Raw genomic sequence first — 27,980 nt, 5'->3', positions numbered from 1 at the left:
CTACTGGAGAGTTTATGTAACTACAGCTGGATGAAATCACAATTGTTACAAATAACAATAATTGATTTGCATCTTCTTCAAAGTGTAAGATGAAAGGCTAAAGCCTATATGGTTTTCAAGTACTTTGTTTAGTTAATGGCTTCAACAAACCCCAATTACAAACATGCATGTATGAATATATTTGATGGTAAAACCTTTTTGGGATCATGTAAAGGTTCCATAGATTAATTATTACCCGCACCTTTATTTATTTTATATTACAGCACCATGTTTATACTGAAAAGCAGTAGTGGATACTGCTTATGTAGGCTAAAAGTACCTATACTACGATATAAAAATGTGCTTTAGCAAGTAAAGGGTCTGCATTCAAAGCCTTAGTTAATTATCTGCAAAATAAGTAGGAATAAAATGATTCATTCTGCATTCAAATGTTCCCTCTCACTTCATCATTTAGTTCATCACAAACATTCAAAATAACCACTTTGAAATACACAGTTTTCATTAGACAGGAAACGGGAAAAAACTGTAATTTGTGTCTCTTTCCAGTTAATCAAACAATGGTGAGAACATGTATATATATAAAATATATATATAACCTTAAAAATATTACAAAAAATAAACAGATACCTTAAACAATATGAAAACAATAATGACAACAATATAATAATACAATTATTATTCGTGTGATTAATGATAATAATCACAATGATACAAATTATTATCATTTTTCTTATTCGTAGTAGTTTAAGTCATTTTAATAACTGCACGATCCCTCAAAGTGTAAAAGTCGCAGCTGGTTTAGTTTTTACCAACCGAGCTTCCGTACTCCGGAAGTAGCAGTTATTTCGCTTCTACAAGGACGTCTGACATTTAGCACTTAACGTTATTGTAACAACTGTGACTGAGTTACTTTCATCGTAGAGACTCATTCTGTTGTTTGTCTCTCACGTGAATCTGAAGGTGAGTTTATTTCAGAGTAAGAGGACGTAAACATGAAGATAAAGAGGACATTCAGCGTTATACGTGACGATAAAACGGACTCAATAGTTAATAATAATCTTGTAACTTAATGTTTATCATGTTGTTCCGCAAAGTTATGACGCTAAACGGATGGATTTTGTGTTATTGCGTCACTGTTTCTCTGAATGCATTGTATATTATTTTATATGTATATGTTTACAAATATGATGAACCAGCTAAATGTACTTAGTTTTTAGTTTATTTTGCACAATTCAAACAATAAAATTAAAATAAACAACCATAACAGAGATTAATAATATCACAGACCGGGAAGAGGCAGAAAGACAACTGGGCTCATTTGAAGCCTCCACATATATAATATTATAATATTACAATATTAAAATATTACAGAGAACATAACATGAATATACATCGTGTGTGTGTGTGTGTGTGTGTGTGTGTGTGTGTGTGTGTGTGTGTGTGTGTGTGTGTGTGTGTGTGTGTGTGTGTGTGTGTGTGTGTGTGTGTGTGTGTGTGTGAGAGATTTAGCCTGTGCTTGTGTTTTTAATGTACTAAAGTATCACAAGTTCTCATGCTGCAAGAGAATTATTAAAAGTAAATATATTATTATCCAACACTGACATTATGCCTTCCCTTTAAATGTAGTAACATCAATAACTATGATTCATATTGAATGGGTTTGATTCAGCAGAAAAACACAAATTCACTATGATGCGTGTCTTTTTGTGTATTTTGAGTGTCAAAAACACACAATTATTTTTTTATTTTTTTATTATAATACATTTCAAACACTTCTGTATTACACTGTACAGACACTTTACCAAAATGCATCAGGCTATAAAGGTGAAACACATCTATTATGATATATAATTATAAAATACCAAAATACAAGGTAACCTCAGCAAAGTTTCAGGGCGGAAACTTGCGCTTGTGAACTTTAGTTCCACATTAATCTACATTCCTTAAATAATGCTGCATTTAGTAACGATTATAATTAGGACTCAGCTGATGATCTGAATCTGGTGATTATTCTTTCAATCAATTTGATATTCTTGGCAAATAAAATGTCAGAAAATTGAGTGAACATACTCCTTAGTTTCACAAACAAGTTTAGGTCTTTGTAAATGTGAGCGTACTGAACAAGGAGGACGACTGTATCATTAGTATCTTTGGTTACGTTGTTGTTAAAGTGTGTGTGTGTTGTTTCTCCTCAGATGCCTCCTAAACCTCTGGAACCTCTGGCCAAGAAGCTGATGAAGGGATTGATCGCTCTGGAGCTGCTGGGCGTCTTCGGCGCGTACGGTCTGTTCCACAAGATGAACAACAGTCAAGGTATCAGATATTGATTATTAGTATTATTATATTTTAGTGCTGGGCAAGTTAACGCGTTATTATCGCATTAACGCAGTTTATTTTATTATTATTAAGCGGACATTTTTAACACCAGAACCGCCGGCAGCGAGCGGTGAACAGCTGTTTGTGTGTCTTCTCTTCTGTCTCTTTCTGTTTCCTTCACCTACATTCCCCTGGGTCCTAAGTCCCTCCATGTACATTATCACCCTCTATGTACCAACGTACATTTATAACAAATACCACACATATTACGGTAATCATTTGTGTCTGACCAAAATACCCAAAAAAAGCATAAAAGAAAAGATTAATTAGGGCCCGAGCACCGACAACGTCGGGTCCGCGAGGTCCCTATTGTATCTGTAGGAATTATTATTATACCCTATGATGAAAAACCGTTTAAGGGTATCTGACATGTCCCCAACCTCCCCATATTTGGCGAGCATATCGGGACTGCGGGAAATTTTGATATTTTATGGGTCCAATGCTCGAGCATACAAAATTACTCGCTAGCGCCACCTAGATAATGGAAAGGCAAGCCCCAACAGCCCGTATGTCCAAATTACTTAAGCTTTTACAGACATGAGCAACTGAATGAGTTCTACAAAAAATCCTCTTGGGACCCTAAGCTCCGCCTACCAAAATTTTCCACCATTTTGAATTTTGTAAAAATAAAAAAAAAATCACTTCTCCTAGACCCTGGGTCTGATTGGTACCAAATTTGCTGTGAATCATTATTGGATATATATCATCAAAAGTTATGAAAAGTTTCTTGATATCTTATTGCATTAAGAATATATGGACCAATGAATTTCATGAGGAGTTGGCCTTCTACAGCAATATATATAACTTCAAAACCATGTGGCTTATCATCACGAAATCTGTAGCATATGTTCACATTGTGTCCTGTAACATACCCTCAAATTTTTATACCATACAACCACTAGGGGCCAATGCAGTAATACTCTCATTTCTTTGCATTTTTCGGCATTTTTCATAGTTTTCAGGCATTGTACTTTAACGAACTCCTCCCACAGAATTCATACAATCAACTTTAAATTTGGTCAAGATGATCTAAAGACATTAATGATGAAAAGTTACTGAAATGGTGTACTGACATTGAACGACCTTCGTTTTATGTGGCGCCCATGTCAGGCACATTTCGTGCCGTTCGCCATGAAAGAGGAAGTTGTTGTAACTACAAGGTACTTTATTCAATATGCCCCAAACTAGTTTTGCATGATGCTGGTCCAGGCCTGAACACATCTCCATGCCAACATTTTCACAAAGTCATAGCGCCACCTACTGGCACAAGGAAGGTGTCATAGGTGATGGAAATAAATATTTCATATGGCTTTTTGGCTGGACCCTTTCAAACAAACTGTGTTCAGTGAATTATGTGCAAATGCAGTAAAGAAAAGAATTTAATGATGAAACCCAATTGTGTTTTTTCAGTTTGTTCTACTGGGGTTAAAGTCGAAAAACAGTCAAAAAAGTCATTCAATCAGGAGAGACTTCATTAGAATTTCACAATAATTTATTACACACTGTACAAATGTGAATAGTGCAACGTCTTTGGCGATTGGACTCCATCCTGAAGGAAGACAATCGATGTTGATGAAGGGAGTTGCTGCGGAGTTATAAACAGCATAGTATAGGATGTCGAAAAAAGTCATGAAAAAGTCAGTGTACCATGTCGAAAAGTCATAACTTTACTTAAGTTACTTTATTTTTAAAGTTGCTTCTTTAGTTACTTTACTTTTAAAGTTACTTTTTTAGTTACTTTACTTTTTTAGTTACTTTTAAAGTTACTTTACTTTTAAAGTTACTTTTTTAGTTACTTTACTTTTAAAGTTACTTTTTTAGTTACTTTACTTTTTTAGTTACTTTACTTTTAAAGTTACTTTTTTAGTTACTTTTTTAGTTACTTTACTTTTAAAGTTACTTTTTTAGTTACTTTACTTTTTTAGTTACTTTTTTAGTTACTTTACTTTTAAAGTTACTTTTTTAGTTACTTTACTTTTTTAGTTACTTTTAAAGTTACTTTACTTTTTTAGTTACTTTTTTAGTTACTTTACTTTTAAAGTTACTTTTTTAGTTACTTTACTTTTAAAGTTACCTTTTTAGTTACTTTACTTTTAGAGTTACTTCTTTAGTTACTTTACTTTTAAAGTTACTTTTTTAGTTACTTTACTTTTAAAGTTACTTTTTTAGTTACTTTATTTTTATTTGAAAAACTTTTATTCCGTATCCCTGTAGTGTTGATTCAGAGTAAGCACTGCATTAATTACAACACCTTGCACATTTGGAAAACCAAAACTACACATATCTTTAATTTCAACCAACATATAAACAGTACAGTACACTGCCTTACAGGTTTGGCGAATAGAAGTCTGTGTTCAGTGCATAATGTGCATGGCATGGGAGATGCCCTCGTCAACAGGCTCGTTATTTCCGTTAGCGATGACCTCACCCTATCAACCTTGATGATTTGGAACTTCTGCGTGATATCAGCTGGGTTGGAAGGCAACCTGGACCGGCCAGAGACGAAACGGAGGAAAAGCACTCGCTCCTCATTGGTGAACTCCTCCAGGCTACCTAATGTTCATCAGGCCTTATCCCGCCTTTCTGTCCTGCTGTAAAACTGTCACCTTACTCTCCTGATATCAAAGCCTTTTTGTACTACTGCACCTGACCTGCATATAGTTTGATTTATTTTAGGTACTGAAGTTGTAAAAGTTCCTTTTAAAAGAAAATGCCTTTTGTAAATAGTAATTACTGCAATTTAAATATTTTCCTTTATTGTTTTTAGATTATGCATATAAGAACATGAAAGTGTATTTTATTACAGACGTATTGTTTTTACCTTGTTTTCATCGGTCAGTTTATGTATTGGATGCTTCTGGACTTCCGTGTGTTCAGTGAATTATGTGCAAATGCAGTAAAGAAAAGAATTTAATGATGAAACCCAATTGTGTTTTTTCAGTTTGTTCTACTGGGGTTAAAGTCGAAAAACAGTCAAAGTCATTCAATCGGGAGAGACTTCATTAGAATTTCACAATAATTTTTTACACATTGTACAAATGTGAATAGTGCAACGTCTTTGGCGATTGGACTCCATCCTGAAGGAAGACAATCGATGTTGATGAAGGGAGTTGCTGCGGAGTTATAAACAGCATAGTATAGGATGTCGAAAAAAGTCATGAATAAGTCAGTGTACCATGTCGAAAAGTCATAACTTTACTTAAGTTACTTTATTTTTAAAGTTGCTTTTTTAGTTACTTTACTTTTAAAGTTACTTTTTTAGTTACTTTTAAAGTTACTTTTTTAGTTACTTTACTTTTAAAGTTACTTTTTTAGTTACTTTACTTTTTTAGTTACTTTACTTTTAAAGTTACTTTTTTAGTTACTTTACTTTTAAAGTTACTTTTTTAGTTACTTTACTTTTTTAGTTACTTTTTTAGTTACTTTACTTTTTTAGTTACTTTTTTAGTTACTTTACTTTTTTAGTTACTTTTAAAGTTACTTTACTTTTTTAGTTACTTTTTTAGTTACTTTACTTTTAAAGTTACTTTTTTAGTTACTTTACTTTTAAAGTTACTTTTAAAGTTACTTTACTTTTAAAGTTACTTTTAAAGTTACTTTACTTTTAAAGTTACTTTTTTAGTTACTTTACTTTTAAAGTTACTTTTTTAGTTACTTTACTTTTTTAGTTACTTTTAAAGTTACTTTACTTTTTAGTTACTTTTAAAGTTACTTTACTTTTAAAGTTACTTTTTTAGTTACTTTACTTTTTTAGTTACTTTACTTTTAAAGTTACTTTATTAGTTACTTTACTTTTAAAGTTACTTTTTTAGTTACTTTACTTTTAAAGTTACTTTTTTAGTTACTTTACTTTTTTAGTTACTTTACTTTTAAAGTTACTTTTTTAGTTACTTTACTTTTTTAGTTACTTTTAAAGTTACTTTACTTTTAAAGTTACTTTTTTAGTTACTTTACTTTTTTAGTTACTTTAGTTTTAAAGTTACTTTACGTTTTTAGTTACTTTAAAAGTTACTTTACTTTTAAAGTTACTTTTTTAGTTACTTTACTTTTAAAGTTACTTTACTTTTAAAGTTAAGACCAATTTCCACTTAAAATCATAGACCACCTACTGACAACAGGAAGACAGCGTTATGTGACACACTGAATTGGATTTACACGATGTGGTCTGTACTTGATATAGAGCAACATAATGCATGTTTGCGCGTGTTCTCTAGCGCCACATAGTGGATACAGGAACTGGTGAAATATTTGCACTACATAATTTCCAGTGTCACTCAGTCCAATCATTAAAAATAAGTCTAACTTGTGGGCTCGCTGTCTGATGGTCGCAGATATTTATGGCCGCAGATATTTATGGCCGCTTCTGCCGGCATCCCGCCAGTACCTCCGACGTGCGGGAGGATACGAGGGCCCGTACATCGCTGCTTGCAGCTTTAATTAAAATTATTTTTTTAGAGTTTTTAAAGTGTTTTTGTTTGTAATATGTATAATAAGCATATCATTTAGTTATCGCTACTGAGAATTTAACAAAAAGGAAAAAGACATGACATAGATAGGTTTGCAGTTTTCAAGGTGTATATTTCAAATTGCATCTCTTACACACATGAAGATACAGTTGTGAACACCGGCTGAATCTCTATTATCAGAATCATTATAACTGTATTACAACTGCTACTGTGTAAAGGGAATACTGCTGTTAAAAAGAACCTGATTTGTTTAAAGTGTTTGCAAACTAAATGTTATTGCACTTTTGTTCATATAGCAGTACCTTTAAAATAAAAGTGCGCAATACACTACTTTTGAATTCATTTTTGAATTTTGCGCATGACAATGCGATTAATCGCGATTTAAAAATTGTAATCGTTGCCCAGCACTAATATTTTTATCAGAGTATTTTACTGGAACGAAGTTTGATCTGTGTTTCTGAAATTTTTTTTATTTCCACCACAGATTTCAGGAACACAATGAACAGAAGGTTTCCATCAGTTCTGGAAGGTGAGAAGATATTTATTATTTATTTTTATACATTTTATAAATGTATTAGATATATATGTATTTTCAACATGTACTACGACTTTCTTCATGACATTATTCAAGTGTGAAATACAGGAATTCTTCTTGATGTATTAGATTACAGTAAAACAAGTGAAGATAAGTACTTCTTCTCAGAACACACTGAAGGTGTTTGGTTTTTGGGACAGTTTCATAAAGTTTATGAAGACATTATACGAGAATGGTACCTTGGTGTAACCCTCTGATCCAGATACTGTTTAATAATATGAAAATTACGTAGCCAATCACAGACTGCGCGCTGCCATAAATATCCGGGTTAGACAGCTCACTCCCTGTTTACATTTGGTTCCGCCGGACAGCAGCTGAAAAGCAGCGACAACGTTCTGCGTCGTAACTACACCGGGTGGTTTCTCGCACTAATTCTGCAGTCAGCGGTGATAGTAACAAGACTGAATTTAATTTCCAGCTGGCCTAGCATTTAGCTAGCTCTCGCTAGCTTAGCAGTTAAGCTAGCGATATATAAATATATATATATAAAAAAAAAATGTATAATATATATATAGAATACCTTTTTTTTTAAAAACTTGCATCTTAAAATAAAGTGCTTGATTTTAGAAAAATGAATGAAAATGAAAAATGAAAGTGTCTGGAGTTAACTTTCTTCTTCTCTTTTGTTAAATCATTTCACATCATAACGGTCTCAGTCAACTTTATAATCAATCTCTACACATCAACATCTTGCCGTCAGTTAAAGATGTGGGTTTGGTCTCGTTTCACATCGGTGCTTTTAATAATGACCACGATATCTGAACACATGAGACAGAGTGGTTTAGTAGCGCCAGCAGGAAGAATGAACAAATAAGAGTCCGTTTGTCAGCTGTTTTCAGGGTCCACATCTCTCTTTTTAGAGCACGCCATGTGAATCTCTCTCTGAGTTTCAGAATACACACATTCGATTGGCTGAGTAGCATCACGTGAGATGATTTACCCTGCATGTAATTGGTCTGTGTATTTCCTGGACTGCTGAATTCTCAATTATTCATCAGTTAATACGTCCGGCTCGCCTATTAGTGACCCCGATGTTATACTATGACTTTCTATTTACTATTATGACAAATACCAAACAGGGCGGCATAAATGGAGAAAAGATGAACACGATTGAATGTGTTTAATACGGCATAACTGAAGCTATTGGAACTTTTGCATGTAGACTAAACAAAACAAAACCAGACAGAAAACATTAATAATTTTAATTTCTCTTGATGTACACGTCTTCTTACAACATCGGAGCAGTATGAATAAAAGTCTTTGATCTTTAAAACCACTTTCTTCTTTGTGTGTTTCCTCCTAGTTTACTACCGGTCCAATGAGTGGGCAGGAGTCCACGGCGTCCGAGAGAAAGACCACGGCGCGTGGTCGGTCAAACAGGAATGAAGAAGTCAGTTCAAAAAATCCACAAACACACGGCGGCGGCGGCGGCGGCTACTTCTTCCTCTTCTTGTTCCCGAACGTCTTGCCTCCGGCCCTGACTCGACCGAAGGTCCTCTTCTTGTTGAAGGCGGTCTTCTTCCTGCGCATCGTCTTGGCGTCGCGATCTTGCATCCAGTCGTCCCGATGCGCTTCCCACTTCAACTGCTTCAGGCCTAGAAAGGACAAAAACAAAGAAGAAGAAGGCACATCAGTGTCTCTGGTTTTATGGATCTAATGGAAGACTACAGCAAGAAGTACTGAAGATGTACTGAAGATGTGATGAAGATGGGATGAAGATGTGGACTATTTAGTGCCTGTAAACCTGATTCAACCCGTTTCTCTCCGTGGAGAGGTCATTAAACATGGCTGGTGTCCAGCAAACTGAATATAAACCTTCACCTTGTTGTTAACGTGCTGCTCAGCACTCGTCACACACAGGACGGGTGTGAACAGTTAGAATTATCATCCTTACCGGCTTTGTCAGTGTTTGCCATCGCGTTCAGTCCGTTGTTATCAAACTTGGAGCCGGCGTTCTCGTCCAACAGGGAGCCAAACTGGAAACAAAAGTTTATCAACAATTAGTATAGTATAGTCAGAAAATACATCATTTTAATCTAAGCTCCACTTACGTATTTTCTGAATAATTCAGAAGACGTTAAACTTTGTGCAGAAAGTCAGATTTTATGTTTAAACTATTTAAATTCCTAAAACGTCTCACCTCTTCAGCGGAAGCAAATATGGCGGCATCGTTCTTTCCCTTCTTCTTCTTCTTCTTGCCCGGCTTCGATTCTACGAGAAGGAGCAACAACGGTCAACAGCAGAAGTACTCGTAGATTTTCTCAAAGCGCTTTAACCCTTTAACCTACACGTCGTCATTCACCCGTTCACACCCATCCATTCACTGACGGCAGGAAATAAAAGATTGTATTTTTAATGATGTGCTTAGAGCTTTGCGTTAGGAAGTTAAACAGCTCATAATTCAGATTACACGTGAACGCGTCGCGATAACGTCGTCGTTTACCTTCAGCCAGTACTCATTTTCACTGAGCCGAGCCTGAAGGCATCGCGATGTAACGGAGAGAAGTTGAACGAACCTGAAGACTCGGAGAAGTCGAGCTCCGAGGAGGATTTCCTCTTCATCTTCTTGGTTCGAGGAGTGATGTCTGGAAGTTCCATCTCGTCGTCGGACTCTGCGGAAAAACAAAACGTTTAATTCAACATTTGAAGCAGGAAAGTTTAAACGATAATCATCTGCAACACGAACAAGTTAACTAAAATATATTATTCTTTTTAAAGAGAACGTTTTTTCTCACAGATATTACAAGAACATCCTTGTTTTCGTGCATTTATTTCCTATTATTCACACGTTAGGAATGATCTACATGGAAATGTTGGCGCTCTGCAGCGGTAGAAGACGGACTCTCATCTCTCCGACGAGTAAAAGTATTAATACGACAGTAAAACTCCTACATTCAAATGTTTACTTATGGAACAGTGCTGCCATCAAAATATACTAAAAGTACTCATTATGCAGAATGGAACATTTCATATCTTATATTATAGATATTAATGTGTTTATCATTTAATGTAGCAGCTTTAATTACTTTAAATACGTCGGTGTACATTGTGAATTTACTCAAAGTTTTATCTTAACGAACAACAACATCACACTTTATTAGTCGATTATATTATTATTAACCAGAATCTGCGACGTAACTCAAGTTATTAATTGTAGTAGAATTATACCACTTAAGTGAAGTACTTGAGTAAAAGTACTTCTTTACTTTCCCCTGACGTCGTCTGTAACATCTTGTGTTTCTAATCATTTTGTGAAGGTGTTGTTTTGGTTCGTGTGCGTTTCTTTTATTAATATATTTAAAGAACCGCTTTGTGAATACTTGATAAAGTACTTTATGTATATTTGACGGTTTGTAAAACTCACCACCGAATGCGTCGTCAGCCTCCAGCTCTGGAACTGAGAGAAGACAAAAAGAAACATTTAAAAAAGGAAGACGTGTTTAATTTAGCCTTCGGGTCAGAGGAGCGTCCTGTACCTTTAAGATCACAGGTTCCATCCCTGAAGCAGCTAAAATCATCTCATGTCCTCTCTGAACCCGGTGAAAAACACGCAGAAATATCAACATGAATATCATCTCAACGAGTTAATTATAATTCCTCCTCGACATTGAAGAGGCTACGAAGCTTTAAAATCCTAAATCTGGTTAAAAAGAGTTAAAAACCACCAAGAACTCAGAGTAACGTAGAGACGTGGCTTCAGACCGGATCAAACGTCTATTTATGACTTTAATGTTTCTGTTAAACAACCACAGCGCTGAGATGCACTGACGGGAAATCAAACGGACGGTTAGTTTGATTTAAATTAAAGTTTTCTAATAAGTTGTGAACTCAAGATATTTAACAAACGTCGGGTCGATTTTAACGTGAAAACGTTGCGCAACACACCTTTAAAGGAAACTGACAGAACAAGTAAGACGTGATCGGTTCCCCACCTTCTTCTTCATCATCGTCGTCGTCTCCTCCGCCTCCATCGGGATCCATGAAGGTTCCTCCTTCCTCCTCCAGCTCGTCTCCGAAGTCTTCCTCGTCCATGCTGCCCAGAGACACCTCCTCGTCGTCCAGGTCGTCCACGTCCGAGTCGTCCGAGTCCTCCGAGTCCTCGGCTGCTTTCTTACTCTTCTTGCTCTTCACGTTCCTGACGAGCAGAGAGAGAATCCATCGGATGAACAACGCTCCCTCAGGCTGAACGTCACTTTGTTCTCAAGTCAAAACTGTAATTAACTGTGTTATTACTGCAGTATTCACTATGTTGTTCATGTGGAGTAATCAATGAGAGAACCGCTCACCCTGCAAAGTCCAGATCATCAACGGTCATCTCAGTGAAGTACGAGTCTCCTTCACAGGAATCTGTTCAACAACACATTCATGTTTATTATGAGTTAAAACAGCATTCAGTCATTTACACGACAGGTTTAACAGAAATAAACATCATTATTCACTTTAGAACTAAACTATATACGGTTTCTTTGTAATTTAATTACTTTTAAATATAAAGTTTAAAAAAAAGTCACATGGTGTTTTGGTGAAAAACAATAAAATAAAATAAGTATCGTGAATATAAAATAGACATTTATAATACATTTATGTAATAAATGTTTAACACAAAGAATATAACGTTAAAATGTTACAAACTTGATCCTAAGATTTCAAAGTAAAAGCACAACAATATTAATTCTTCACTTTAAAAACACAACATTTAACTTCTTGTTGTTTTGTTCATTATATTTAAAATGTGGGAGCAAAACAATCAAACGTTTATGAATCATTCCGTGTTGAAGTGTTGGATTTAAATTATGTTTCATATTTATTCTCATTGTTTTTAAGTGTTTAATAATCAAAATAAATGTGATTTGATACATGTTTCCGTGTTATTATTGTACGTTTAGCGTCAGAAAGCCCGGACATGAATAAATACGAGCCGTTGAACCGTAACCTCGTCCGAGGGTCTCGACTCACCGAGCATCTTCTCGAACTCTTCGTCGTCGACGTCCTCCACGCTCTCGTTGTCTCCGTCTCCTCGAGGACGACGCCCCTGAAGCTGCTTCTGCTGCCGGCGCTTCGTGAAGTAGCTGTTCAACAGAAACACAGAATCATCACGAGTTATAGATCACACGAGGTATTAGAACGACGCATTCTGCTGCCGACGCTTCCTGAAGTAGCCGTCCAACAGTCTCTAAACTCACCGATGGAAGAAGATCTCCTCCACGGGGATCTGGCTCTCTTCTTTCACCAGGAACTCCTCACAGTTCACTGACGGAGGAAAGAAGAACGTTCACTTCTGATGCTTAAAAACACAACAAACTCAAGAAACATGAGATGAGACAAACAGGAGAAACTGACCCGGTACGGAGTGGAGCGGTAACCTCTGTTTGGGCGTCAGCGCTGCAGAGTCGGTGTTTTCTAAGAAAAGATCAAATATGAAACATGTTTCCACATATTTAACTGATTCTGCAGCTGAACTATGAATACGAGCAGTAAAAACCTCTGGTTTAACGTCTAATGACCGGAATTAAAGTCGGTGTTTCTTACGTTTCCCCCTCAGCTGTTTGGGGTTCCTGAAGACGAAGCGGTCCAAGAACCTGGTGAGGGTGAAGTCCTGCAGAGGGTCCCCGGAGTACTGGATGGAGCCTCCCTGAGGACACGACGCACGGAAACGTTCACATTCAAGAGAAGTGAACAGACACAGAAGCTCTTTGTTTCTCTGAGATCAAACTTTGAGACTTTGAGTTCAACGGTTTTACCTCCAGGAGGGTTTTTGCAAACAGCGACACCGACGGGTGGAAATGTACGGAGAGCTGCAGAGAAACAGGAAACATTTAAACATTAAAGACATTTAAACATTAAAGACATTTAAACATTAAAGACATTTAAACATTAAAGACATTTATTTATTCTCATCAGACTCAACGTGATGAGCGAGGGCTTTAAAACAAACAGGAAAGACATGAGAGCAGATAAAGTGACCGTACGATGGACACTAAAGTACTGAAAACACAATCAAATACACAATAAACACAAAGTGCAGAGTTGTTTTACCAAAAAAACACACTTAAGTTGTTTTATAAAAAGGTTTAAAGCTCCAGATTTCTACTTGTTATTTCTGTTCTAGTGAATATTAATAATTACAGATTAAAACTCTGAAGACGGTAAAGCTCAGGAAGCATCGACACAACTTTATTTTCCAAGTACAAGTACTTATACTGGAGTACTGATACGAGTATTTAATGACATCGTTGAAGTTTTAACAATAACTTTTAAACATTCAGCTTTGTGCTTTGTTCCTGATACAAACAGATCAGAAGTATTATTTATATTTAATAATATATAATACTATTTGATATTTATGAATTCACTCATTTCACACTCCTACTAGGTATGACTCGCTGTTATTTGAATGAAAGATGAAATGTGTTTATTGTTTGTGTGTTTATTGTTTGTGTGTTTATTGTTTGTTTCTCACTCTCTGTAGTTCCCACAGAGTCGTGCGGTCGGCGCCGCAGAATAACGGGTTTCTGTGCAGCGGGTCGTAGCTCTGCTGGCTCTTCCCTCCTGAACACAAACAGGAAGAGAAAACAGTCAGTCAACAACAACAACAACAATCAGTCAACAACAACAACAACAATCAGTCAACAACAACATGTCGACAGAGAAACTGCTGTTTGCTGTAGAACGTAGAGAACTTTAAGGAAACTAGACACATTTAAAAACTGGTATTTCTGGATGTTTGATTAAATGTGTTCATCAGTAATTATCAGACGAAACATGATTCATCTTAATATTTTAAAGATGAGACAAAACTGTAAAAAATAACATCAAAGATACAAACTTGAACAATGTTTTTTGGTCTTTTTTAAGAAGATTTAAATCGTCACATGAACGTCTCTCACCTTCCAGGTTCTGGTGGTGTACCCATGATGCAGCGGGCTTTGCCGCCTCTGGCTCTGCACGCGCTCCTTCCTCCGGTTTGTCGGCGTCCACAAAGCGCTCCTCTTCATCACCGTCACCCTTCTCCTTCTCCTCCTCCTCCTCCTCCTCCTCTTCAGCGAGGTCTTTGAACTCCTCCTCGTCTCCGTCCTGAGAGAACACAACAGGAAGTGATGTCAGACTTTAACTCACAAACTATAAAACAAAACTAAAGAATATAAAAGTGAACTATTTATTTATGACACTCGTATCCATTATTATCTACGGAAGCCCGTTCCTGCAGAGAAATGAAAATACTTAAAATAAAAATCAATGTGATGACATCATCTGATAAAGTGTGTTTTAAACATTTCCTGATATTTTAGAGACTAAACAATCACTTTGGTGTTAAAACATTAAAAACTGTTTTAAATACTTTATCAGGGTTTATCTGTTAAACAAAGGCATTCTATTAACTTCTGTTTTATTGATTATTTTAACATTAATTTAATAATATGTAGCTCATTTTGTTTTTGTTATTGTTTGTATACGTATTTTATTTTGAAAAACAATTTGTAACTTTGTTTTGAAAGGTGCTACTTTAATAAAGTTTATTATTGTTATTACAAATAATAGATAATGTCAAACGATCGTTACAGACTACAACTGTTTCTTCTTGTAAGTTTATATTTTAAAGTAATATAAGTAAGTAATCATCATTTTGAGCATTTCTTACTAGTTTTAGACCAAATGATTCATCAATTAATAACAAAATAATCTGATTATTATTAAAAAAATGTAAAGAAATTTAAATCCAATTTTTACCGCCTTTAATTTAAGATGTTTTTTAATATTTAGCTGTTATTGGACGGCTTACAGTGTAAATAAAGACGGAAAAAATATGGAAAACAGATCTTTAAGAGTCTCGGTCTCTCAGTCGACCCTCTCGACGAGTCATCGATCCGGATCAGTGCGACCCTCTTACCCCGTCCTCCTGCAGCAGGACCCTGAGGCCCGGCTTGGCCTTCATCACCTCCGACACCAGGAACAATGCTCCGCAGGAGAAGCTGGCGCTCTGCTCGGCGCTGACCTGAAGCAGACGCTTCACGAACGCTTTGACCCGACGCAGCACGATGTCGGCCTTCAGGGATTTATACAGAAGGTTCAGGAACATGCTCTGTCTGGAGGACGACGACAGACCCGGGTCCAGAAGCTTCCTGGAGAGGAGGAGAGGAGAGAGGGGGAGGAGGAGAGGAGAGGAGAGGAGAGGGGGAGGAGGAGGAGGAGGAGAGGAGGAGGAGAGGGGGAGGAGAGGAGAAGGGGAGGAGGAGAGGAGGAGAAAGAGGAGGGGGAGGAGGAGGAGAGGGGGAGGAGGAGAGGAGAGGAGAGGGGGAGGAGAGGAGAGGGGGAGGAGGAGGAGGAGAGGAGAGGAGGAGGAGAGGAGAGGAGAGGGGGAGGAGGAGGAGGAGAGGGGGAGGGGGAGGAGAGGGAGAGGAGGAGGAGTGGAGAGGAGGAGGAGAGGAGAGGAGAGAGAGAGAGAGAGAGAGGAGAGGAGGAGTAGAGGAGAGGGGGAGGAGAGGAGAGGAGGAGGAGAGGAGAGGGGGAGGAGGAGGAGGAGAGGGGGAGGGGGAGGAGGAGGAGAGGAGAGGAGGAGGAGAGGAGAGGGGGAGGAGGAGGAGGAGAGGGGGAGGGGGAGGAGAGGAGAGGGGGAGGAGAGGGAGAGGAGTGGAGAGGAGGAGGAGAGGGGGAGGGGGAGGAGGAGGAGGAGTGGAGGAGGAGGAGAGGGGGAGGAGGAGGAGGAGAGGAGAGGAGGAGTGGAGGAGGAGGAGAGGAGGAGGAGGAGAGGAGGAGAGAGGGGGAGGAGGAGAGGAGAGGGGGAGGAGGAGAGGAGAGGGGGAGGAGGAGTGGAGAGGAGAGGAGGAGGAGAGGAGGAGGAGTGGAGAGGAGAGAGAGAGAGAGAGAGAGAGAGAGAGAGAGGAGAGGAGGAGTAGAGGAGAGGAGGAGGAGTGGAGAGGAGGAGGAGAGGAGATTCCACAATTATCCCCAAAAAATAAAGATCAAACTCTCTGACTGAATATATTAGAAGGATTTAGGTAAATGCAGAGATTAAGTAATAAAGATCCTGACTACAAAAGAAGAAGATGAAGATGATGATGATGATGATGATGATGAAGATGACGATGATGAGGGCTTTACCTGTACAGAGCCACGTAGTACCGGTCGGAGACGCTCTGCTGCGAGTCCATCACCTGGAAGAGCAGCATGAGCGCCTGCACGGCCGTGTTGAACTTCACCAGGTGCACCACCTTGAACAGCGTGTCCAGCTGCTCCCTCACCTTCTCGTCCCCGGTGCCGGCGTAGGGATACGCCCGGTTCACGCCCGACAGCAGCCCGCTCAGCATCTTGGACTCGATGTCCTTCTTCTTGACGCAGGCGCGGAAGAAGGAGAAGTAGATGGCGATGAGCTTGGCGGCGAGCGGCGCCTCCTCGTGGCTCAGCATCACCTGGCTGAGGAAGCACACGGCGTAGTACTGCGCCTTGGCGCTGATGTTGGGCCGGAACATGAGCCGCTCCACCTCGCAGCACACCACCACCTTCATGTTGGGGTGCTTGTGCAGCAGCGTCTCCAGCAGGTAGGACGCCTTGGCCGCCGTCTTGTACTCGGGGTCGCCCAGCTTGTTGACCACCTGGCCCAGCAGCGCCCTCTCCTGCTCCGGGCGGCCGCACAGCATCTCGTAGGCGGTGGCCAGCGCCTTGGCCTTGGTGGCCGCCACCGTGTCGTGGGCCACGGAGTCCAGGGCCGCCACGAACTCGGCCACGTGGTGCTTCAGGTGGTGCTCGAAGTACCAGACGACGAGGTGGCGGTCGCGGGCGTCCCGGTTGCCGCTGGCCTTCTCCTCCAGCAGGTCGAAGGGCCGCTGGGCGAAGGGGCGGAGCTTCCTGCCCTCCGGCAGCAGGTCGGACAGCAGCAGCTCGCGCAGCGTGTCCAGCGCCATCAGGCCCATCCGCCGGCTGCCCTTCTTCTTCACCATGGACACCAGGTTCTCCACGTGCTCCAGCGTGTGCACCGGCGCGTCCTGGATCAGCACCGTCATGGCCGCCATCCTGTCCGCCAGCACGCCGGAGGAGACGACCGTCTTCATCCAGTTGGAGTTGGCGCCCTTCTGCAGGTTCTTCTTGCTCTTGTAGAGCGCCACGTCGGCCTCGTACAGCTGCTGGGCGAGCGCCTTGTACTGGGACACCAGGGAGGGGTCCTGCTGGGCGGAGGACGCGTCGCTGGTGTAGTCCAGGTCGAACCACTTCCCTCCGGGTTTGATCAGCAGCGCCGGCCTCTTCTGGAACTCAAACACGTTCACGTTCTGCTTCTTCTTCGTCTTCGCCGCATCTTTCTTCTTCTTCGCCTTCTGTCGCTCCTCCTTCTTCGCTTTCTGCTGAGCGGTTTCTTCCTCCGTGTCCTTCGTTTCTGCCTTTTTACTTTCCTCCTCCTCGCCTCCTGCGCCCTCCGGTTCTCCCTCCGGTTCTTCCTCGGGCTCGTCCGGGATGCTCTGCAGACCGGCGAACGCCCGGACGCCGAGCTTGGCGATGAACTTCTCGAGCTCGCCGACCTCCAGGTCGTCTATCGCTCCCTTCTTTCCTCCGTCGACGAGCTCGTTGCAGTCGTTCAGGCCGGCGAGCAGAACGTAGTCGGCCTGGAGACGAGCAAGAGAAGAAGAAAAACATCACACACATCAGTAATAGTTCAGATCAGATGTTAATGTCACTCATCTGTAATTCATCCATCAGAATAAAGTGACACCTGTGAGTTGCAAATATAAAACCATTTGTTTATTTATTAAGCTTTCAGCTGTTTAATGGTTGAATCAGAACTTAAATTAATTAAATTTAATTGCCTAAAAGACTCGTTTCTGTCACAAACAGCTCCAAGAAAATAATAAATAAAATATGTGTTGTGATGTTTCAAAAGTTGCATTTAATCCATTTTGTTTTGGGATTCATTTGATATTCGTTTAGTTTGTTAGTTCTGTCTGTTAAGAGGTTTTATTTTAATTATTTATTTAACTCGCCTGCGTTCCTCCGAGCTGTAGAATCTCGTCCATGCTGAGCTCTTCTTCGTCTTCTTCTTTCTTCTTCCGTCTGTTTTCACCGCCATTAGCCGCCGGACCTTCCGCTTCCTCCCCGCCGCTGTTTTCGGCCTCCATGTCGTTGTCTGCGGACTGAAATGTCACTTTATTACCGCCCGCTTTGGACCTTTTACGCTGCTTGTTTTTCGCCGCCATGCTTGCTAACAAACAGCATGAGGAGAGAACGTGACCCGGATGTGTAAAGACGCGACGTCACGGCAGCGTTTCCGTACTTGGGACAAAATATATATATTTTAGTAATTTTCCTCACGTTATGTTTTTTTTATTGATTTAATGAGAGTACAAAAATATACACGAACAATTATTGTCGTTTTATTCATTTTTTAAATGCAAACGTAGTGAAGAAGAACTACTTCCGGCTATAGATCGAGGAGCCAATCGCAATGTTTTGTCCCATCTACGTAACCAATCGTTTGTCCAATCAGAGAGTTTGTCGTCCCGGCAAAGTGTCAAGTTTACCACTCCTTCCATTCTGATTTGTGGGAACATTCAACATTGTTTTTCAAAATAAAATAGCAATGTTTTTAATAATTATTATATCACTTTTTATTTTATTTTCACTGTTGTTTTATTGTCATTTTGTTCTCATCCTCTTTTCTGTATGTACTTTAAAGTTTTTACTCAAAGCATATTGAGCTTTGATGCTTTTTTTGTACTAATGGTGCTATAAAGTTTATTTTTTTCTGTTATTTTTTAACAGAAACAAACATAAGGATACATATTTAATACGATGTGTCACAATTTTATTAATTAAAATAACTGTATATTGTTGTTTTTATTTAACACTACAAACATGGCCAACGAAAGGTGTTTTATTGTGAAAGGTTACACGGATGTTGTAAATGTTACGGGGGTTAGCTTAACCTTCGTTACTCTGTTAGCATTAGCATGTCGCTCTCGCACAAGGACTTTAGCAGAGCTGAGAGTTGGTCCATGTGGGTCAAAGTTAAGAGTTTAATTACCTTTTCTTGTCTTATAATGGTGCCAAGCCGAATATTATTTAATATGTATTGTAACACAGCGTCTTAGTTTAATTTATATCAGTATAAACCGCAGAATGAGTCTTTGTTTTGGTGTTAAAACGCAGCAGCTGATCAGCAGAGTCTTCAGTCGTCCAGTCAATCGATCAGCAGGTGAGTGTAGTGATCAATACTTTAGATTTTAACACGATTTTATTCAGATTAACGGACACTAATTACTTTATATTGTTATAATGAGACACTGCGTGCTGTGAAACATAAATGTTATTTAATATTTGCATGTTTTCTGTGAAATTTGATGCATTTTTGACATCATTTAAGGTTTTATTTCAAATGAATTGCCTGTTTCATCCCTTATTATTTGTTTATTACTGAGTAACAGATGTATTGTACATGTAATGCATGTATGTATATCATGTATTCATGAAGGCATTTTAAGAATTAGACATAAACAAGAACTGATCTTTCTCTCATTAATATTCATAGTTTTGTTCTCAGACCAAGAAGTTCTGACAAGACTTCTGTAGATTTGTAGTTTATCATACCTTTAAATACTTTACATTGTTACTGGTTGTAACAATAAAAAACATATTTAGTTGTTTTCCTAAATAACGTTGAGCAATATGTGAAACTAGTTTGACTCTTTTGTTATTGTTCTATTTGTATATTGAAGTGCGATGGAGAGCAGCTCAGACCAGACTCGCCTGCAGCTCCTCGACAGGTGAGGAGAAGCCCCGCCCCTCCATGCTGCGACACCTGACCTTCAAAATAAAAGCCACGGGTCCGATCACGGTGGCGGAGTACATGAGAGAGGTGCTCACCAACCCGGTGACGGTGAGTGATGATCGGTTCACATCTCACACGTGATGAACGTCTGCAGCTCCTGGATCAGTTCAAGAAAACGGCCTGTTTGATTTTAAGTGCTTTTATTGTGAAGAACTTTCTCACTTTTGTTTTGAAAAATAAATCTTTACCGAATGATTAAGCTTTGATTAATTATATAGTGAAAGAAATGTTCATCATAAATTCCCAGAACTCTAAATACCGTCTTCTGATTGGAGCAACGATTAATCGATTAATAAGTCGATCAACAGAAAACTAATCGACAACAAATCGTTTATCGTTGAGGTCAAATTTTAAGGAAAAATAGCAAAAATTCACTGTTTTCTTCTTCTCAAATTTGAACATTTTCTATATATATTTATATTTTCTTTATTTTTTAAAAGGTTATGAAATTACAGTTAATGTTTTGTATTTTTACAAAATAAGTGACGTAACAATTTATTTAATTAAAGCAATTTATTTTCTGTTAAACATTAAATTAAGTGAATTGACCAATTAAATTCAGGGCTATTCTCTGAGTTTTACAGCACGATCAGATAATTAGTTATTAGATTCTTAACGTTTTTTAGCTTTAAGGAGCTTTTTAAAGCCACTAATTGATCTCTGTCTCTTAACGAGGACACTGAGGGAGTCTGGTTGCTTTATTAAGTTTATTAAGATGTCCGGTTGACCACTAACTCTTCTAGTTCTGTCTCTAAAACCTGAACTAGTTCCACTCCGTCTGCTTCTCTCTCAGGGTTATTATGTGAGGAACGACATGCTGGGACCCGACGGAGATTTCATCACCTCACCAGAGATCAGCCAGATATTCGGAGAGGTGAGGCCGGACAAGTCTGTCTGTTACAGGAGTTAATTTAACACCGAATATTTAATTTTACATTCTGTATCTACTCAAACCACCTCATCTACAGCCAGTATTTCTCACTTTACTGTGAGCTGAATATAGTGTTATTACATAAGATCAGCTGTTTCAACGTCAACAAAAAAAAATCCTCAAAGACGTGGAAATTATTCTTAAAATCTAGATTTACATATTTATAAAAAAACGTATATTTTAACTTTTAGAAAAGTTCTGAAATGTTAATTATTTACATTTTCTTTAACATCAATTTTAATCAAAGTACCAGAGTAATTTCTTTGCTTCATCGGTTGTAAAAACACCCGAAGCCTTTAATAATTATACAAAATATAAATGTTGATGAGACATAAGCCTCGTAATCGGTTATTCATCTGCTGACTGACTAATTGGTTCATTTTATTACTGTTTCAGGAGCTAATTGTGTCTGTTTGAGGAAACGGAATCCTGATAATTCACCGAAAAAGAAAGACATCTAAAAGAAAGACATTTCCTCTGATGTTAGGTAATAACACTTGTTTATAACTGTTGTGTTTCCAGCTGCTCGGCGTTTGGATCGTCAGCGAGTGGATCGGAGCCGGTCGACCCAAACAGCTGCAGCTGGTCGAGCTCGGACCCGGAAAAGGATCGTTGGCCGTCGACGTCCTCCGAGTACGAACTTTATTTAAACCATCAGAAACATTCAAACACAGTTTTTTAAAGGCGCCGGGAAAATGTCTTTGTGCTAAGCTAAGCTAACCTGAGAACAAACCTGTGTGATGGAGGCGGTGACGTGACTTTCTGTGTCGGTCTCTCAGGTGTTCGGTCAGTTGCGGTCCGTGGTGGGCGGAGCCTCGCTGTCCCTCCACCTGGTCGAGGTGAGTCCGGTGCTGAGTCGGCTTCAGGCCCAGAATCTGACCGGCAGCCACAGCCGGGAGGCCGACGCCGAGGACGAGCCGGTGTACCGACGCGGGGAAACCGACGCCGGGGTGCCGGTGTCCTGGTACCGCCGCTTAGAGGACGTCCCCACAGGTACACCTGATGACACCTGATGACACCTGATGACACCTGAGAGTAAAAATGTATTTGACAACTTTGGTTACTGAGAGGAACTTGAAGTTAGTGTTGGTTCTGTCGCCCCCTGTGGAGGACCGGTCTCTGCTGGAGGATCTGGGTCTGTCCACGGTGGACCGGTCTCTGCTGGAGGATCTGGGTCTGTCCACGGTGGACCGGTCTCTGCTGGAGTCTGAGCTGAAGGAGGTTCTGGTGAACCTGCATGATTTCATCTGGTTTCACCAGAATCCGACCCGGTGGCTCCGATGACGAGCATCAAGAATAACTCTATAGAAACAGACCATCTTCTCACTGATGGTCTCTTTACTGATGGAGGATCAGGACTACACTGAGACTGGTTCATATAGAGGATCAGGACTACACTGAGACTGGTTCAGGACCAGATAAATGATCTCAGTCTGTTTCTCTTCTTCTTCTCTCAGGATTCAGCATCTTTCTCGCTCACGAGTTCTTTGACGCTCTGCCGATCCACAAGTTTCAGGTTTGTTGACTTTGTTGATGTTTTTGAGGTGAGATTCCTCTTTTTTTAAATCTCACCTGCATAACTCGCTTCTTCTCTTTTGTCATGTTGTGTTTCTGCTGCTTTGTTTTATTGTTCTGACAAACTTTCTAAAATCTCAAAACTGTAGAAGAATGAGCTGTAGTTGCTCTTCACCAGCGTGTCATTACACCACTTCACCACCAGATGGAGCCACAATGAAATGCACACGCAGCACAAACAGACCTCTCCGGTGTTTAGAAGATAACTTCATGTGTGTTTGCTTCGTGTAGAGGACTCAGAGAGGCTGGAGGGAGGTGATGGTGGACATCGACCCGGAGAAGTCGGAGCAGCTGAGGTTCGTCGTGGCGCCGTCTCCCACGCCGGCCTCGTCCACGCTCGTACAGGTGAGAACACGCTCGTAAGAACACGCTCGTACGGGTGAGAACACGCTCGTAAGAACACGCTCTTACAGGTGAGAACACGCTCGTAAGAACACTCTCGTAAGAACATGCTCGTACAGGTGAGAACACGCTCGTACAGGTGAGAACACGCTCGTAAGAACACGCTCGTACGGGTGAGAACACGCTCGTAAGAACACGCTCTTACAGGTGAGAACACGCTCGTAAGAACACGCTCGTAAGAACACGCTCGTACGGGTGAGAGCACGCTCGTACAGGTGAGAACACGCTCGTAAGAACACGCTCGTAAGAACACGCTCGTACGGGTGAGAACACGCTCGTACAGGTGAGAACCTGAAGGAATGAACTTATAAAACCAGGCAAGAGAAGTTCTAAAAGTGCTCACAAAAAATAAATGGATATTTGCACATCTACAAGAGGGTACTAGAAACCAGAAATACAAAATGTCAAGACTTTTTAAAGCAAAGCGGGTCAAACTCAACTGAACAGAGCTGGATCATTTTAACATCTTTAATCTTTTAAATGTGGAATTGAACTCCTTCAGATAAACCTGTTTTTATAGCCTCCATCTGGTGTTTTCTTGCCACATTTAAACCTTCTATACGCTCGCAGTCTGTTGTGATTTGGCGTCTCTGGCTCACTTCACACGCTGTGTGTGTGTGTGTGTGTGTGTGTGTGTGTGTGTGTGTGTGTGTGTGTGTGTGTGTGTGTGTGTGTGTGTGTGTGTGTGTGTGTGTGTGTGTGTGTGTGTGTGTGTGTGTGTGTGTGTGTGTGTGTGTGTGTCAGGCGGACGAGAGGCGGGGTCACGTGGAGGTGTGTGCGGAGGGCGGGGTCGTGGTGCAGCAGCTGGCCCGGCGGATCGTGGAGGACGGCGGCGCGGCGCTGATCGCCGACTACGGACACGACGGAACCAAGACGGACACGTTCAGAGTGAGGACGCGTCTCACACCGCGTGACCGCTTTATTAGGGAACACCTGGACAGTGTGACCATGACTTATGACATCATGATGTCATCATGATGACATCATGATGTCATCATGATGTCATCATGATGCTGGTCGTAGTTAAAGGAGGTGTTGTACTGGACTTAGTTTATAATATATTGAGAGTTTGTTATGTTTTTGTTCTTTAACTGCCATAATATTAAATACAGATAATAATAACAAATATAATTTAATTAACACCTCTATGATAGTGTCAACAACAACAGAACATTAAAAGGCGTCATAAAAGTAGACTCTCCTGATAAGTCTATAAGAGGAGATCTGCATCAATGGCGAGTATTTAAAGGAACAGTTCAACATTTAGTGAAGCTTAGTTTGAGGTCAGCGTAGTGAAGACACTGTGAGAACAGATCTGAGATTTCGACCTTTTTAAATAGCGACAGTTTGTTGTCTCCTCAGTTCGAGTTGAAGGAAACAGATGTAGGAAGCAGTGAAGAGGAAACCAGGGTCGACGCTCCTCTTCCTCTGACATTTCTCCCAATTTTCACACCATCATTTTAATTTAATTTAAAGAAATGTTTAACGATGGTCGTTTTCTACCAAATATAAGTGAGATTTTCCTTCTTGCTGCTAAATATAACTGTTGTATTGACTGTTATCTTCCTGAGTGGACTTCTTGGTTCTTGTTTCTCAGGGTTTTAAAGGCCACCGGCTCCACGACGTCCTCTCCTCGCCCGGCTCGGCCGACCTCACCGCCGACGTGGATTTCGGCTTCCTGCGGAGGATGGCCGGAGGGGGCGTGGCCTGTCTGGGACCCGTCACCCAGAGGACGTTCCTAAAAAACATGGGCATCGACTCCCGAATGCAGGCGAGTGTTTAAAAATAATATTATCAAGCTTCTTGTCTTAAAGCTGCATTCTCTCTAGTGTCCACCAGGGGGCGACTCCTCTGGTTGTATAGAAGTCTATGAGAAAATGACTCTACTTCTCTCTTGATTTATTACCTCAGTAAACATTGTAAACATGAGTTTATGGTCTCAATCTCTAGTTTCAAGTCTTCTTCAATACAGCATGATGTTCATTTAGTAGATTATTAAACTCGGACTGAGATTTGATTCAAAGCCTTCTCCTCCTGTGTGGTTCTCTTGCAGGTTCTGCTGAGGAACTGCAGCGACGCGTCCACCAGGCAGCAGCTGATCGGCAGCTACGACATGCTGACCAACGGCGCCAAGATGGGCGAGCGCTTCCACTTCTTCGGCCTGCTGCACCACAGCCGGCTGGCCAAACCCACCAGACCGGAGGGGCTGAAGCTGGAGAAGAAGAGCCCGGCGCCGCTGCCCGTGGCCGGGTTCACCGAGCTCAGCTTCTCCTGAACACTTTCATGGACAGAAGATCACGTCGATGGGACGATGCTGTTGTTGACGTTATTGACAGAGTGCCCGTCTCTGATTTTAGAAAAGAACAAAGTTTATGTCCAACATGAAGTGAGCTAAAAGGACAGTATCTCGTTAAGTTAACTGTGAAGACGTTTTGATATAAAGATGTGAGAAAATAAAGAATTTGTGCATTTATTGTTCAACAAACCTGCATTGTTTTGTCTTTAACGTATTGGCATTTAGCATTCTAGCATGCTACGTTTAGCGTGATTGTTCATACTGAAGTTTAGCATGTTAGCATGCTAAGCTTAGCGTGTGACAATGCTAACTTTTCCTGAATCCCAGGTTGAAAAACACCTGAATTGTTTTTGTTTTACGTCGCCTTCTTGATAGCGACAGAGAGAGACCCGTGACACCGCTGAAGAGGGCCAACCCCTCTTTGCTGCTACGCCGCCTCGCCTCCTCCTCCTCCGTCCACATCTTGAAGCCGTTAGCTGAGCTCACAGTTGTGCAGCAGCCATTCACAACGAGCCCGCCGCTCCTCCGGTGGCAATTAAAAGATTCGGTTACACGTGTGAGGGGGTCGCCGCTGCCAAAGCAAGCAGCCGTCCCTCCAGACGGGATCGTGTTCAGGATCAGTAATTAAATGATCGTTTCCAAACATCCTGCTGGGGGATCGTTATCAGCTCTTACTCTGATTCAGGAGGGTTTTTTGTCATACATTTGGAATAAATTTGAGGATTTTTATTATTAAACCGCCTCCTACTGTAGATGTTTAAAAGGTTTCTCGCCACCACGGTTTGAGTTGTGCCTTTAAATCTGATTTAAATTTGGGATTACACACAATTTAAGCAAGATTTCTCTTCTTTCTGGCTCAGTCTATTGTATGAAAAGCACATCAACTATCAAATGTGAGGATCTATAAATGCTCTTTGTTTACTGAACATTGTAAATTATTAACCAGAATATTCTGGAGGTGAAAAAAAAGGAAAGTACAAAGATTTGAATGAGATTTTCAGACTTCAAAGAAAACTTTTTGAAATCTCCGCTGACCTTTAACTCCTTCCACCGTCTCGCCATAAAACCCTCTAAATTCCAGATCTTCCTGTAAAAATGATAATTTTACAAATGTCTCAAAAGTAACCCAGTAAAGTCTATCATCCTTAAAAGGACTATGAATAGAAGAGCATCAGTTCAATAACAAGGATGTAAAAATTAGATTTTCCCAGAGTAAACCATTTTAATATTTCCCCGTCAAAAAATCGTCCACATGACAAAAACATTTCTTGCAAAAATATAAAACTTGTGAAATAACTTCTCAGGCTGGAGTCGGATCAGGATCAGTGACGCTAGCAGCTCGAATCTTAGCTCGTCTTCATCGCCGAGAATCACTGAAAATAACTTAATACATTTGTTTCTCTGCAAAACTATGTTTGTAGAATAATCTTGATAATCTCAACTGAGTTTTATAAATAATGAGTCTTATCATGATGCTGTTATAATAATATAGACGGATACTAACATACTTACAAGTTAGCATGTCACTAAAATGCTCAATGTTTGCGAGTTAAAACCTTTTCACAGGGTTTTGTTAACGTGCTAACAAGCTAAGATGCTAAATGTTGCATTATGCTAACTGGTTAACAATTAAGTGGCTAATTATGAAGCATTTTAACATGATATCATTTCAATGCTAGTAAGATTAGCCGGCAAATTGTCCGAAATAAAGTATGCAGTTAGCTACAAAAGCTAATCTAGGAGGCTACTTCCTGTGTTGGACTCGTAGACGAGAAGTTTGAAATCATTTAATTAAGATTTAAGTTTTTGTAAAGTTTTAAAAGGCTCACGCTGATTGTCCCATTTCTCAAATCTTTAGGAAGTTAGCGTGACATAAAATACTCAAATTGTCCTTATTGACATATAGCATGCTAAGGTTAGCGTGTGACAATGCTAACTTTTGCTGAATCTATTTAACAGAGGTTGTGAGTTAACATGATCCATAATCACTATAAAAATAAATCTGAGGTTAAAAAAATACCTGAATTGTTTTGTCTTTAACATATTTACATTTAGCATGTTAGCATTCTAAGGTTAGCGTGTGACAATGCTAGGGGGGAAAATATTGGAAATGTACTTTAATATCTGATATCAGTTGTTGGACATGTTAACATAAGTTAATATTGTGTTGTGTAATATTAGCTTTAAAAGTAGTAAGACTTGAGTCTGAGATGTCCTAACCAGGCCACCGTACAACGAATAATCCCTTTTGATTTTGGTAACATGACGTTTTCTAAAACATCACCTTCACAACAAACTTTACAATTATAATCCAGTTTTCATCCATCGAATGATTTAGTTTTCTGGTGCGTAATGAGTTTTACAGATTAGGAAGAAGTTCACTTTTACAGATGAACAAATTTAAAAAAAAGTTATTATCAGTGAATTCTTTTCCCAACAAAGAACATCAAGAAGAATGAACATTACATTCAGAACATAATCAAGACATGATGTTGTTTTTGAGTTAGCATCACATAGAAAGTCTGAAA

The 27,980-nt window shown here is 39.9% G+C and overlaps 3 protein-coding genes across 3 annotated transcripts; 2 read left to right on the top strand and 1 right to left on the bottom strand.

Annotated features, from left to right (window-relative positions):
• The first annotated feature begins 848 nt into the window (after positions 1–848).
• On the top strand, positions 849–8,866 carry LOC306711467 (protein CEBPZOS-like). The gene is made up of 4 exons (XM_079180429.1): positions 849–960; positions 2,196–2,313; positions 7,327–7,371; positions 8,741–8,866. The coding sequence occupies exons 2-4, from the start codon at positions 2,196–2,198 to the stop codon at positions 8,821–8,823; spliced, it is 246 nt and encodes an 81-aa protein (XP_079036555.1). The 5' UTR covers positions 849–960; the 3' UTR covers positions 8,824–8,866.
• cebpz (CCAAT enhancer binding protein zeta) lies at positions 8,428–18,617 on the bottom strand (the record flags this gene model as incomplete). The annotated part of the gene is made up of 17 exons (XM_079180428.1): positions 8,428–9,032; positions 9,332–9,413; positions 9,578–9,648; positions 9,954–10,049; positions 10,802–10,834; positions 11,370–11,572; positions 11,724–11,784; positions 12,394–12,506; positions 12,621–12,687; positions 12,778–12,837; positions 12,967–13,069; positions 13,179–13,232; positions 13,898–13,986; positions 14,325–14,511; positions 15,326–15,557; positions 16,537–18,029; positions 18,405–18,617. The coding sequence occupies 17 exons, from the start codon at positions 18,615–18,617 to the stop codon at positions 8,872–8,874; spliced, it is 3,318 nt and encodes a 1,105-aa protein (XP_079036554.1). The 3' UTR covers positions 8,428–8,871.
• A 760-nt stretch (positions 18,618–19,377) lies between these two features.
• ndufaf7 (NADH:ubiquinone oxidoreductase complex assembly factor 7) lies at positions 19,378–25,626 on the top strand. Its single transcript, XM_079179784.1, has 10 exons — positions 19,378–19,615; positions 20,136–20,296; positions 21,042–21,122; positions 21,702–21,812; positions 21,959–22,172; positions 22,637–22,695; positions 22,986–23,099; positions 23,901–24,044; positions 24,754–24,927; positions 25,210–25,626. Exons 1-10 carry the CDS (start codon positions 19,540–19,542, stop codon positions 25,429–25,431), a joined length of 1,356 nt encoding a protein of 451 aa, XP_079035910.1. The 5' UTR covers positions 19,378–19,539; the 3' UTR covers positions 25,432–25,626.
• The last annotated feature ends 2,354 nt before the right edge of the window (positions 25,627–27,980 follow it).

This window comes from Pholis gunnellus (assembly GCF_910591455.1).
Source record: "Pholis gunnellus genome assembly, chromosome: 19".
NCBI lineage: Eukaryota > Metazoa > Chordata > Actinopteri > Perciformes > Pholidae > Pholis > Pholis gunnellus.
This window is presented reverse-complemented; position numbering and strand designations above follow the sequence as displayed.